Here is a 14,162-nt window from a genome sequence, read left to right as displayed (position 1 = left end):
TTTCCCTACCTTTTGTTCCTGCACTTCCATAACAGGCCTTGTATAACCCCAAAATGTTGTTCCCTCTAGCCCATAAGAAGTTTCACACCCCTGTGGTTGGTGGGTGCTGTTAGCCTGGGACGAGATGAGGAGAGGCTTTCCACAGACTCTGGGCACACTTCATGGCAGCTTTTCATGAGCTTCCCTCTGAAAGGAGGCTCCTGCAAAAGAGGGAGAATGATGTTTTACATGAGGAGATAACAAGAGGATGAAGAGGAATGGTTTTAAACTAAAAAAAAAGGACTTAAAATTGATATTGGGAAGGAATTATTCCCTGGGAGGGTGGGCAGGCCCTGGCACAGGGTGCCAAGAGCATCTGGAGCTGCCCCTGCATCCCTGGCAGTGCCGAAGGCCAGGCTGGACACTGGGGACAGTGGGAGGTGTCCCTGCCATGGCAGGGTGGCACTGGCTGATCTTTAATGTCCCTTCAACCCAACTCATGCCATGATTCTGTGGTTCATGGCTGCTTATGCTTTGAGTCCTGTCTGTTTTGCACGATGGTAGGGTGCCATTCTCCTCCAGCTTGTTTGTGGATGAATTCCTAAAGAGTTCAGATCTGACCATTCCTAAATGGTCAGATTTTCCTGGCTGGAGTGCCAGGACAATGGGAGCAGCTGGTTTTGGTGTGAGGTGTGAGTCGGGTGGGTGACACACTGGCTGGTGAGGGCTCTTTCCAGCACAGTCTCCATCCCACAGAACCGGGTGGCCTTCTCTCCCCTCACACCTTGCTACTGAGTGAGCCATTCCCCATGGGCATGGTTTGGGTGCTTTGGTTGTTGGGCACACTTTTCCAAAGGCTCTGTCTCCCAGCTGGCATTTCCCCCCCCTCAGTTAAAAGGATCATGTAGTAAAAACCATCTGTGGTGTGGAGTCATCAAAATGCCCTGTGGCTCTGTCTGGCACAGGGATCCCTCAGAACCCTGGATAACTCCCCAAGGCACCTTGCTTGGAGCCACAGGGGTGGATTGGTTATGTTCTAGTGCGGCTTTTACTGTTCCCATCCCTGCTGTGGCTGTGACTGTGCCATCAGGCTTTAAAACCTGTCTGGAGGCTCTTTCTCCTCTGTTGAGGAGTCCTGCAGCAGTTCAAGAAGGGTGTGGGGACAATGCAGGCAATTTCTTCTGCCTTGCAGACAGCCAGAGCTGGTTTTCATAAGGAGTGAGTTAGGCTGTGCATTTGGCTTTTCAAGAGGTTGGTTTGATGTGGCCAGACCAAATGCTTGCTTCTCCCAGCACCCTGAGCAGCTTTAAGGCAATTAGCATGGACTGCTCCAATGAACCATAACTCTGGTCTCATTCTGGGACAAAACTCAGAAGTATTTGCTGGTAGCACTACTGGAACTTGTATCCTGGCTTGCTGCTAGAGGCTAAAATTTCTCCAGTTTTCCTAGGTTTTCTGAGTATGTCAGAATAAATGGTGCAGCACATTTTATCAGGGTTTTATTAATTTCTTCCTCTCTCCATGTGGTGGGTGATGGTCAGTCAGGGATTCTTGAAATACCTGGTTTGAGTCCTGTTCCTACAGATGATGGTAGTAGACAGGTTCAGCCTCAGCTTTCAGGATGTTTTAGACATTACAGAATTGCTTCCCTCAGAAAAATATTAATAAAAAGTCATATAAGCTGTGGTTTGCAGCAGTTGTTTCTTTCTAGAAAACGATACCCTAGACAAAAAGCCAGACCTAGACTGGTTGCTTAGAGGTTCTTTTATATATTTTTCTGTGTTGCTTTGACATCTGAATGTTCTGGTACAATTGTCTCCTACAAGGATTTTTCATACATGTGTGTTCATGTCAGTATTGATGCCCTGTCCTCTTGTAAGGCTCCTGGGTTTACTCTGGATGTTCAGATTAACACATTTGGACATGGTGATCTCTACTCAAGCATGGAGAGAGATGGATGGAAGGGGCTATTGGAAGAATGTGAGGTTTATTCCAAAAGCCTCTGATTTTTCCTTTCCCAGCAGTAGTTTGGAGAAGGAAAATGGATTTAGCCTATTATAAGTTAGTGTAGGTGTAGAGAGTCTTTTCAAATTAACTCTTCTTCGTAGTGCTAATTATGGGAGTGAAGGAGATGTTGTTTGGTTTCCAGGCTGAGTCTGACATTTTAGACAGCAAAAAGCCCCCCCACTGAATTGCTCTAAGAGCATCTCAAAAGAACAAAATCTTCAGTCTTCCAGAGCAAAGTTTCTTGTTCCCCAGTAAAGCAAAGCTGTCCAGCTTAATGCATTTAAAGAATCCAAGAAATACACATAATTTCTTCTCCTAAAAGAAGAAATAAAAAAGTGAGAGAGAAGCACTGTATGTAATAATGTATTGGATCCTACAGCAGCAGTTCATCCTTGTGAGTCTATGTCCTACTATTTTCCTCAGTTTAAATAAAACCAAAGTGAAACCCCTCAAATTCTCTGTTGAAAACGATTGGTCACAAAACTTCTAGAACATTTTGAAAATTATAAATAGAAAAAGAGAGTGTATCACCTGTTTGGATTTGGTTTTAGCTGGGAAAGACTATTTATATTAAATTTAAATCAAAGCATTTTATTACATATGTTACATATATTTTTATCTTAATATTGTAAAACAGTTAGTGCTAACTCAGACATGGTTAGTGCTTTTGATTCAGACAATTTTTAGAATCTACAAATGCCTTTTTAGGGTGAAAAGAGGTGAAGTACTCTGGTTTCTGAAGAAAAATCCCAGAATTCTTGCAAAACAAATAAACAAAAACAAAATTGAAGAACTAATCTCATTCTTTACTGATGTTTCTTGTACAGCTGAATGATAAGTGCATTGCTTCATGATAGGTTTATTTATGTGTGGTTTTTACTTCTTGGAAGAGATGTCCTGACCTTCCTTTTTCCAGTGTATTGTTTACTTCTGCAGCAGTGAAAATATAACAGCAAATGTAATAGAATTAAATTCCCTTCTTATTCTTTTTATAGTCTGTACAAGGAAAAAAACCTTTTACTTTATGATAGCTGTGGGAACTTATTCTAATTATTTTAAATCCAAGCTTGTTTTCCAGGTTAGGTGTTGAATGCAAGAGCTGTGGTTAATATTGGCCCCCTCCAGTGTGGAGATGCACTAACACTGATTGAAATACAAGTAAATATTTACAGAAAAACCACATTGTAGAGGATGCACATTACTGCAATTTTAGGAACCTCACGGTATTTAATAGCAAATATTTATTGTTTTATGAGCGCTGTAACAAGCAGGAAGATATTTAAAGGGAAGAGATTTGCAATCAGAAAGTTCCTGCTGTTAAATGCTGTGCTCAAACTCAGCAATAGAAAAAGATGTGATATCAAACAGTGATGGATCCCTTGTCAATGATTTAGGGCCTGAATTCTGCTGTGTTTTGTTTGGTCTTTATCTTGTAAATTTCCGTAATTCTCAGAGGAACAACCTTCCTAAAACTCAGGGTAAGAGGCAGCAAAGTGTCTTGATTTTGCTGCTTCAGGGTCAGTCTGGTGAAGATGCTGTGTAGGGAAAATCTGATTTCTCCTCTGCCTGAAGCTGGAAAGCATTTCTGACATGGTGCTCTGATTGTGCCATCTGATTGCACTAGGGATATTGTCCCTTTGCAGGGAAAAGCTGCCCAAGAGCTAAAGGAAAGACTGATACTGTGGTTCCTGATACTGATTGGATTAAAGGCATTTATTTCAGTAATTTTAAAAAGGCTTAAAAAATAAAACATGTGTTAGCGCACTAAAATGACAGTTTTGATGGGAATTCTTCCATAAATTGATCTGGCAGATGGAGAGAAATAGTTCTGATGAAGTGCTACATGCTCCCCCAAGTTCTCCCAAAGGATGGGAAAAAACCAGGACCTTAAAATACATAAAACAAATTGAATTTACTGAGTTCTTTGGCCAAGCATGAGAATTAGAAGCTCATAAAAAGTGCAGTTATCTTGCTCTCAGTAGCTGAATATTGTGAAACTGGGTACTGTTGCTGCAGTCTAAAAACGGATGTTAAAGTGTCTCAGTTTGGATGATTTGGTGATTAGGGTTTGGGTGGTTTATGATCAAGCTGCGCATTATAACTTAAACTAAACAAGCATCGTTCTGCAGTCTTATTGCCACTGGGGCTCTATTATCTGTCCATGTCCCATGAGGGCTTTTCATGCCTGAAGACACCTAGAACAGAGACTCGGCAGAATAAAGAAATAAAGTAGGTGTTCATTAAAAATATATTAGGCTGGAAAACGATTGTTTTGTCTAAGTAAACTTATATCAAGTTCAGAGTTATATATTGATGTGGTACAGAATCTGGAAAATATGAAAGCTAAATCCTAAGGCATCATTCCCCCCTTTTAGATGCTTGATAGAGCCTCTTCCTTATTAAGTCTCTATTCTAAGTACCTACTAATAATAGGTATTTAATAATAGACAAATATCTAACAACAGTAAATAGCTAACAATAGTAAATATCTACCAATAGTAAATATCTAACAGTAGTTAGATATCTTTCAGTTGTAAATATCTATCAACAGTAAACATATAAAAATAATAAATATCTAACAATAGTAATGTTTTGCACAGTTGGCTATCATGCCAAGAATAATAATTATTATTATGTGTGGTATTCACATTTTCTGAAAAATCCCTTTGCCCAGGATTTTTCTCCTGGGAAGCTGAGAAGCCTCAGAGAAAAAGGAAAACAATTCTTATCTCATTTACTTCTCCTGTGTTGTGCTCACATGTGGAATGTGTTTGGAGATTGTTTACCCACAGGTGACTGTTCCATTGGATTCTGCTGTGAGTTGCTTTCACTCTTTGGCCAATCAGGGCCAAGCTGTGTCAGGGCTCTGGAGAGAGTCAGGAGTTTTCATTATTACCTTTTTAGCATTCTGTCTGCATCCTTTCTGTATTCTTTAATATAGTTTAGTGTAGTATTGTTTAATATATTACAGCATCATAAAATAATAAATTAACCTTTTGGGAATGTGGAGTCAGATTCATGTTTCCTTCCTTCATTGGGGCACCCCACAAGTACAATAATTATGAACAGTTCTTTAGGCACAGAAGAGGAATAATTTAAAACATGTTTTCACCTGAACCAGTCTCTGTTTTCACAATTGCTTCGGGAGCAGAAGCCTTCTTAAACTAAAACCACTAAAACCCATCAGGTGGCTGTTTTCAGTGACCTGTTCTTTCCCTGGCAGCTACTCGGACATCCTGATCGAGCGGGAGGTGCTGATGCAGAAGTACATCCACCTGGTGCAGATCGTGGAGACCGAGAAGGTGGCGGCCAACCAGCTCCGGCACCAGCTGGAGGACCAGGACACGGAGATCGAGAGGCTCAAGTCAGAGGTGAGTGCCAGAGCCACCAGGCTCTCGCTGACTGGAGCCTTCTGCTGGGTGCAGGGCTGTGGGGATGCCTGGGGAGGCTCCTAGAGCAGAGCTAGACAGAGTTAAAGGAACAAAGTGGGCGTTTATTGAAAGTCCTTCAAAGGACATACCTTGGGAAGTACAAGATCCTGACCATGGCTCCACCCAAGGTGCATAGCAGAATCAGGAGCCCTTGATACAGGGAATGATTGGCATCTCACTCCATTGATTCAGAATGCTGAACAATTGCTTTATTAAAATTATATTATATTAATTATATTATACTATGCTATATTAAAGACATACTGCTCTAAATAATACTAAAATAATGCTAAAAAATATTACAGGAAAACCCATTACTGTCTGAGACAGGGAGGACACAGCTTTGACCCCATAGGCCAATTAATATAAACAACCATCACCAGAATCCAATTAAGAACTCTCTTCCATCTTCCTAACATATTCCACATGTGCAAAAAACATCAGGAGCAGAGAACAGAGATAAGAGTTGTTTTCTCTTTCTCTGAGGTTCCTTGCTGCAACTTCCAGGAAATATCCTTGGGAAGTTGTGCCTGCCTGCCCTCTATGAAGAGAGCTGTGGCTACAAAGGTGCGCCCAAGATGAGCCCCTAGTCATGAATTTTCACACTTTGATGAGTTTTGGTCTATTTCCATATTGGGGTTCATTGCCCAATTCCAGCTCCAGGTCTGCAGTCCCACCCTCCCAGTTTGCTCCCCTCCATTCCCTGCTGTTTGCACTTTTTGGGCTGGAGCTGCAGTGGTGTCCTTGGTTCTGGGGCTGGAAAAGGATTGTTCTGTGTGACTGGGCTGTGAGGAGAACTGCTGACAGCACTTTATACAGAGTTCAGTTATATCCTAATGTAGTGCAGAATCTGGAAAATATGAAAGCTCAAACTTAAGGCATCAGTGATATTCAGAATTTCTGTAGTATTCTGTGAAAATGACAGAACCCAGTGAGGCTAATATATAACAGTCCCCTAGTGACTCCTTAGAATAATGATTTTCTTTGAAATATTGAGGCATGTTGGGCTGATTGGGTTACTTTTCCTGACATCCTGTCATGCTTTCATCCCCCTAGGATGACACACTGCTTTGCAGAGTGGGTGCCAGTGATTTCACTGTTTCCTCCCTGCCTTCAGGTTTGAGTTTGGCTGTGATGGTGTTAAGGACTGTGCAGGACTGCTCTGATTCCCTGGATGTTGTTAAAAACCTTGTGGCAGTCCCAGGCTGATAAAGCCCAAAAGGCACAGTTAGTTTTGGGGGCAGAACCTGCTGGTTCCGGGTCCCCCTTCCAGCTGGACAGGGATCTGTACTGGCCTGAAGTGCCCCAGTCCCTGTCCCCAAATGTGTGATGGTCATTCTGTGCCCCTTCCACAGGCTGGGGGGAAGGGAAATTGTTGTTCTGGTAGTTCTCCAACCAAGAGTTGCCTTAACTTGAGGAAGCATTTAATGAGTGTTTGGTTTTGTCAGATTGTAGCACTGAATAAAACAAAGGAAAAAATGCGACCTTATCAAGGCAACCAGGAAGATGAAGATCCAGATATTAAAAAAATTAAGAAGGTAAACATGAAGTCTTTTGTGCTTAAAGGGAGGAGGGTGGGATGAGGGGTGTGCTTCTGTTTTTTGGTCTAGGTTTTATTTTTTTTTTGTTGTTTGTTTGGCTTTTTTTTTTTCTTAAGTACAGTCGAATAACAAGTTTTTCTTTGCTCTGCCCCTACTTAAATCTCTTCAATTACATGTATTTTTGTGCCACACTTTATCTTGTGATGTATTTGCATGAAATGCTTTATGGGACGTGTCTGGTTTCTGTCTTTTTCTGGGGTGTGCAGTCTGAGCCAGGGTCAGCCCTGAGCTGGTAACGTAGTGCGAATTTTCCTTTTCGTGTAGATTAACCATTGTTGCAGAAGCTGGGAATGCCCCTTTTAGTAGCAAGAGGGCTTTGAATCTGTATGTAATTCACTGTATTCTGTGTCTTGGTCATTTTGACAGCTAGGCCCCTTTTATTTGAAGTTATTTTTTCAGAGTAAACTGATACCAGCAAAATTTTGCACTTCTCATTCAAGATGAATCAAGATCAGGGCCCAGACATAATGAAATTTCCTGTGACCAGATGTAGACCTCTTCTGTAATCTTTAATCCACTTGCAACTTCAACAGATATTATGCTTAGTTAGATTTTTCCATGACATAGAGGTGCTTTTTAAGAATGCCAAACATCTGTCTCTTTGAATACCATGTTTGTTGCCTTGGTGTCTGATACCAAGCAATGTATTGATACCTAGCTTTAAATACCCATACCAATTGTTATCCATTCAAAATGGAAAGCAAAGTGACCTTATAAAATAAAGAATTCTGCCACTAATGATATTGAGTCTGTGCTGGACTGTGTTACCTGGAGGTATTGCAGGACACCTTTGGGGTATAAGAGAAATGTTCTAGGGGGAGGAAGAAGGAACAGCACTGGTGCTGATGGGAAGGGGACAACACTCCAGCTTGCAGTGAAAGATTCCCTTCTGTGTATGCCATGTTTTACAGTCTGTTTCCTGGCAACAATTATGACCCTTAACAAACAGAAATGTAAAATATATTTAATTACAGAACAATTATATATCAATAAAGGAACATTTTTATTTTTGCACAAAGACTTTTAATTTTGAGAGTTGTTTCTACAGTGAAGAGCTTATGATAAGTCACGTAATATGTTTTTTTAACTTTCTTTTCCTGCGTGATCCCTTTTTAGGTTCAGAGCTTTATGCGGGGCTGGCTGTGCAGAAGAAAATGGAAAACCATTGTCCAAGACTATATTTGTTCTCCTCATGCAGAGAGCATGAGGAAGAGGAACCAGATAGTTTTCAACATGGTGGAGGCTGAGTCTGAGTACGTGCACCAGCTTTATGTCCTGGTGAACTGCTTCCTGCGGCCCCTGAGGATGGCAGCGAGCTCCAAGAAGCCGCCCATCAGCCACGACGATGTCAGCAGCATTTTCCTCAACAGGTAGAGGGGACCTTTTTGGGAATTTTTGTGTTGGTTTGGGAGGTTTCTGTGGCTTTTTATCTGGGGTTTTTTTGGTGGGTGTCCCTGAGTGCTTGTTCCCATTCTGGGTCAGCTGAAGGCAGAGTCCTGGCTCCTGTTTTGGATCTGGTGGTGTCACTGAGCCAGGGCTGAAAGGCAAAGGTGCTGCAGGTGATGCTGTTGGAAACCAGCATGACCTCTTTACCTCCCTGCATTCTCTGTCTTCCTCTGCTAAAGGCAAAAAAAGGACAGATGGTGCCTCTTAGGGCCGTTCCCATAATTTTCTGTCACCTTTCCTGTTTCTTTTTTTCTCTTAAGAGAGCAAAACTGGACTTAGTGGCCTCATATGATCCCGATAAGACCCCGAGGATGAGAATGTCAAAGCTTCTATTTTCTGTTGTCCTGCCTAAGGAATCTCATTCCCTCTCACTTGTCTTTTCATATCCTGCAAAAAAGGAATTGTTCTTTCATTAGGCATCCAAGTACTGCTGTAATGAGCATGTTCAAGTAGCCCAGGAGGCATCTAACATTAGATACAGGACTGGGATTGCATCCAAGCCTGCCCCAAACTTCTGAGAAACAGAATATGTTCCTTTAGTCATGAGGCAGGTTTCCTTTCCCTTGCTAGAATATGAATACGATGTTAGAATATTTATATTGAATACTACGAGTTTTTTAGAAGCAGTGAGCTAGTATTTTTAAACAATGCAATAAAAGGAAGCACTTATTTCCATAACAATAACTGTCTTCTGTTTTTTTTCTAGCAAAGTGCAAAAGAGGAAGAGATGTTTCTCTGTGAATTATTAATCAGAAAATAAAACCAGAATTGTCTTTTTGTTTGTTTAAATACTTGTTTTTCAGTGAAACAATCATGTTTCTTCATGAGATATTTCACCAGGGCTTAAAAGCAAGAATAGCTAACTGGCCTACCTTAATTCTAGGTAAGGTACTTTATTTTCTGTAGGGGTATAACTTTCATATTTATTTTTGAATAATCAGTACTGATTTTTTTTTTTCTAAAGACATGACTTCTTAAAAGTCCCTTTTGAAAGGAATATGCATATGCAGGGTTAAAACCACAAGATGAGGTGTAGTGGGAATTCCATGCGGGCAGTAATGGTCTGTACATGAGAATTCCTCTGCCCTAATCATTGATTAGACTTGCATTTTTGGTAATGCTGTCTGACTATTAGGTAATCAGAACAACCATCACTGGGCAGGTGAAAGAGCTATGTTTAATGTTTCTAAATTGTCAGTGTATTGGAAACAGAACTGATTATAGTAATTCACTTCCAGAGAAAACACTGGAAAACACATTTTCTTTAAAAATGTATTTCAATACATGAGTAGCTGGGGAAAAAAAAGGCATTTTCCTGCTTTTTTTTTAGCTGACTTATTTGACATTCTGCTGCCAATGCTGAACATATATCAAGAATTTGTTCGGAATCATCAATATAGCCTACAAGTGCTGGCAAACTGTAAGCAAAACAGAGATTTTGACAAACTCTTGAAGCAATATGAAGCCAACCCAGCATGTGAGGGCAGAATGCTGGAAACTTTCCTTACCTACCCCATGTTTCAGGTATTCCCTGTGTATTTTTTGTGTACATTTGGTTTTACTGTTTGGTAGATTCATTTTATGTTACTGACATTGCAATCGATTGAGGGCTCATCTTGCTTAACTAGAAATACTCTCCTGAAAATCAGTTTGGTGTAATTTATTTTTTTGTTACACCAAGACTCTGCCTGTGGAGATCTCCTCCCCAGCTATGCTGGCTCACCTTTGCTCAGGAATGTTGAGGGGTAGGGTAGGATGAGGATGGCACCAAAGAAAATTAGCAGGGAGCAGGTCCTTGACTTGGGACCCCTGGTTATAAAGCCCAGAGAGAGGTGATAGTCAGGAACTTAGAGCAGCCACAGGCACCTTACTGGGAATTCATTTGGTATCCTTCTCCCTGCTTTGCTCTCCAGCTACTTGGTCTTTAGAAAATGAAAAATAAACTGCAGAAGTTTTGAAAACTGTGCTTGCCCTCCTGGTTTCTACTGTGATCTGCCTGGAGTAGACATTTTCTGCTGTTTTAAGATGTCTGTGAAGCACTGGCATGAGAAATTTTTGTCTTTTTCATTTAACCTGACATTTTGCTCATCAGAGGAATAGTGAACCTTCTCAGTTTGTGCAGTTATTGGAAAGCCAGATAGAGAAAAAAAAAATAAAAGGGGCATCAGTGACACTTATGTTGAGAGTAGTTATTCGTATCAGCCTAAGGAGCCATTAGCATCTGCAACAATACTTTTTTAATTTTTGAAGTGTTATATTTTAAAGTTTTTGCGGATTTGGGGTTTCTTTGGGTTGAGTTGAAGCCAGGTCAAGGGAGGGAAGGAAATGGTCCTGTTCCTGGGTGATGAGGAATGTTATTATGTCATTGCTGGTGACTTTCCACATGAGCATTATTTTGCCTCTCCTCCTACATAAATCTTGTTGTGTCAGACCAGTTATGCTGCACCATCACTTGGTTAAAAGCTCTGAAGGGTCCTTCTTTCTGTGGTTAAAAGCTCTGAAGGGTCCTTGTTACCCTGTAGCCTTTAATAGTCAAATACTGGACATTCTTTCATCTCCTTTTGTGCAATGTGAATGTTACCTGAATGCGGCCAGGTCACCTGGTATTTTCAATGTCAAAAGAAATTTACATGCTCATAATCTATTAAAATTGAGGGAAGGTATATATGGATTTACTGACATTGTATCTTACTGGTTTCAAGATTCCCAGATATATTATAACACTTCATGAACTTTTGGCTCACACACCACACGAACACGTTGAGAGAAAAAGCCTTGAATTTGCTAAATCTAAACTAGAGGAACTTTCAAGGTAAGATTTTTCTACCTTATCTCTGATTATTTTGAATTTAAGGTTTTGAAAAGAAAAACCAGTTTTCTTTATTTTTACTTATTTTTTCTCTTTTAAAAATATATGCATTGTAAAGAAAAGGATCAAACCCAAAACAGAAGATAATGAAAAATAACAAAAATATCTCACTGTAATATTTTGTCTGTTCTAATTATTTTTTCTTTTTGGCAAATTTAAATCTCCAAAAGTCTCCTTGTATTTTGGTTAGGGAGAATCGAAATCACTATAGAAACCACCTACTCCTGGGTTATGAACAGAGCAGTTCTCTTTACATGAAGAAATTTTATTTTTCTTAATTTAAAGAGAGAAGAGCATTTTAAATAATTGTGGTCTTGGAAAGCACCTAGTTCTCTGTCTGTGTTATAATTTTAGTATGCTAGCGTGCAAAGTGAATTTCATATTTGCTTTAAATCATGCCAGATAAGCAGGAACTAAAGATATATTCTGAGAACTTTTGCTCCCTGTGGAAACCTGCACAATGAAGCTCTTCCCTGAACCCCCAGACCTTTCTCAGATGTTCCTCTCATCAGCACAGTGGGAAATGTGTTTCTCCTCTCTGGGAAATGCACTTTTCTGCTGAGAACAAAGAGACCATGAGTGAACTCCTGGATATAAATATTCAGTGTCTGGAGTATTCACTTAAGATGTGCTTGGAGAATATTTACTTGTAAAAGATCTGCACGAGCAGATAAATCAGCTTTGGACTGGCTTCATCACATAAGTCAGAGTTCACTGCTGATGCATCTGATTCACCACTGAACACTCAGAAGTGTCTGTGGAGTCTGAGACTGACTGATCCTCTCTGCTCATAAAGTCAGTCGAGACCATAAATGTAAAATTACCTGACTCATTTCCATCCCTTTAAGGTAGTTCTGAGGGAGGAGGAGATTCCAGGAAGTGCAGTCCAGTCTCACTTTAGGAAAATATAATTGCAAGAGCATATAAACTCCTGGATTTGTTTCTGCACCAAAAAAAAAAAAAAATATATATATATATATAAAATCTGTATTTTTCTCTGTAAGGGGAGAATGCCTGTAGGAAGAACAATAAGAAAAATGAAATGTTGAAATATCAAAGCTGTGGTTGTTGAGGGAAAAGGAAAGGAAAGGAAAGGAAAGGAAAGGAAAGGAAAGGAAAGGAAAGGAAAGGAAAGGAAAGGAAAGGAAAGGAAAGGAAAGGAAAGGAAAGGAAAGGAAAGGAAAGGAAAGGAAAGGAAAGGAAAGGAAAGGAAAGGGGAAAGGAAAGGGGAAAGGAAAGGGGAAAGGAAAGGGGAAAGGAAAGGGGAAAGGAAAGGGGAAAGGAAAGGGGAAAGGGAAAGGAAGAAGGAATGGAAAGGATACATTGAATTGTAAAGATGAAACAGGGACAGAGGAGGACCCTGAAGCCATGGAAAGGAAGTCTTAAATATGCCCTATGCAATTCTAGGCAACACTTTCCTATTTGTGCACTAAGGATCAGGTTCTCTTCTATCAGCTGTGAAGTGTTTGTAGCTCGGTGGCATCTGTCAGATGTGCTCAGGAACAGTCACTAATCTGCCAAATTGGCTCCACTGCTGAAAAATCAAAATGATCACAATAATGGTTTGAAAAGGAGGGGAAAAAAGGCAGGAGACCTGTGCTGGAGTGAGGAGGCACTGGGTGGGTAGATCTGTAGCAGGTGCTGAAGGACATGCACTGTGTCTTCAGAGACACAGCAGGTGTGAGGCACGTTTTGGGGAGATAAAGTGCATTTTTGTCCCCAACAGAGTGATGCACGACGAGGTGAGTGACACAGAGAACATCCGGAAGAACCTGGCCATAGAGAGGACCATAGTGGAGGGCTGTGACATATTGCTAGATACCAGCCAAACCTTTATACGCCAAGGTAAGACATTCCTCTGCAAAGCTGCAAAAAACCATGAAAAATACTGCACTGAAGGCAGCAGGGCTCACACTGCCATCATCAGGCTGGGCACTTGTCAGCATCCTGAGCCTGCCCCCTGTCCCTGCAGGGTGAGTCACAAAGTGCCCTGAAAACGGGTGATTTTGGGCTCTGGTTGGACCTCAGTTTCTGCAGGAAAATCAGCAGCACACGAGTGGCAAAGCCCCCATGAGATTGTGATTCACATTCTGCCTGGACTGTGGTCCCGAGGGGATGGAGCAGGGGAAGAGCAGCACTCTTCTCCTCTCTGTCTATTGATGGCAGCTTTGGAAACTCTTTCTGTTGAAAATCAGTTACAGCAGAGGTGGAATTTGTTGTTAAGTTCCCAAAAACTCTGCTAGAATAACATTTCCATTTTAAATAAGGGACAGGGGTTTTTGCCAGGAACTGCAAATTGGTTGATGTTTACTTTAGCTGCTTATTTTTCTCCCATTTATATAATATTTTACTTTTGGATCTCTTGAAGCCAGTTACTGGGTTTGTACAAAATAGCTACATATCTGTACTGCAGGATTATGACAGGTTTTGCTCCTTTCTGCTGAAAAGCATGAAAAATACTCAGGAAAGGTTAGGAATATAATTTAGGTGCATCCCTTCCTCAAACTTTTCCAGATAACCTCAGCAGAACATCTGGTATTTGATGGGGCCATATTGCACTTGGTAATTAATAGGCTTTCTGTACATTTTGTAATGCATTTTATGCTGTTGCTGTAGGTATGTGGCTAAACTATGAATTTTCTCTAATAACTTCCAATATTATTTTTACAGTACACTAACAATATTGTTTTTACAAACCCCATTAAATTACTTGATTCTTCATTACATGCATTCATTTTAATCTCTGAGGTGTTTTAAGAGTTATGAATATGGCTTTCAGAAAAAAAAACAAGTTGTTTTGCACCCACAGCCAAAAAAATATAATGCTGT

General features: G+C 40.6%; 1 protein-coding gene across 6 annotated transcripts in view; it reads left to right on the top strand.

Annotated features, from left to right (window-relative positions):
• Positions 1–14,162, top strand: part of RASGRF2 (Ras protein specific guanine nucleotide releasing factor 2) — a 128,285-nt gene that overhangs the window by 45,958 nt on the left and 68,165 nt on the right. For all 6 annotated transcript variants that reach the window (XM_074532303.1, XM_074532302.1, XM_074532301.1 and 3 more), the window contains exons 3-9: positions 5,210–5,357; positions 6,866–6,955; positions 8,135–8,388; positions 9,268–9,347; positions 9,795–9,988; positions 11,167–11,276; positions 13,060–13,178. In XM_074532303.1, the coding sequence (XP_074388404.1) occupies positions 5,210–5,357; positions 6,866–6,955; positions 8,135–8,388; positions 9,268–9,347; positions 9,795–9,988; positions 11,167–11,276; positions 13,060–13,178 (995 nt within the window). The remainder of the gene's footprint in view (positions 1–5,209; positions 5,358–6,865; positions 6,956–8,134; positions 8,389–9,267; positions 9,348–9,794; positions 9,989–11,166; positions 11,277–13,059; positions 13,179–14,162) is intronic.

Source organism: Zonotrichia albicollis, chromosome Z (assembly GCF_047830755.1).
Source record: "Zonotrichia albicollis isolate bZonAlb1 chromosome Z, bZonAlb1.hap1, whole genome shotgun sequence".
Classification (NCBI taxonomy): domain Eukaryota; kingdom Metazoa; phylum Chordata; class Aves; order Passeriformes; family Passerellidae; genus Zonotrichia; species Zonotrichia albicollis.
This window is presented reverse-complemented; position numbering and strand designations above follow the sequence as displayed.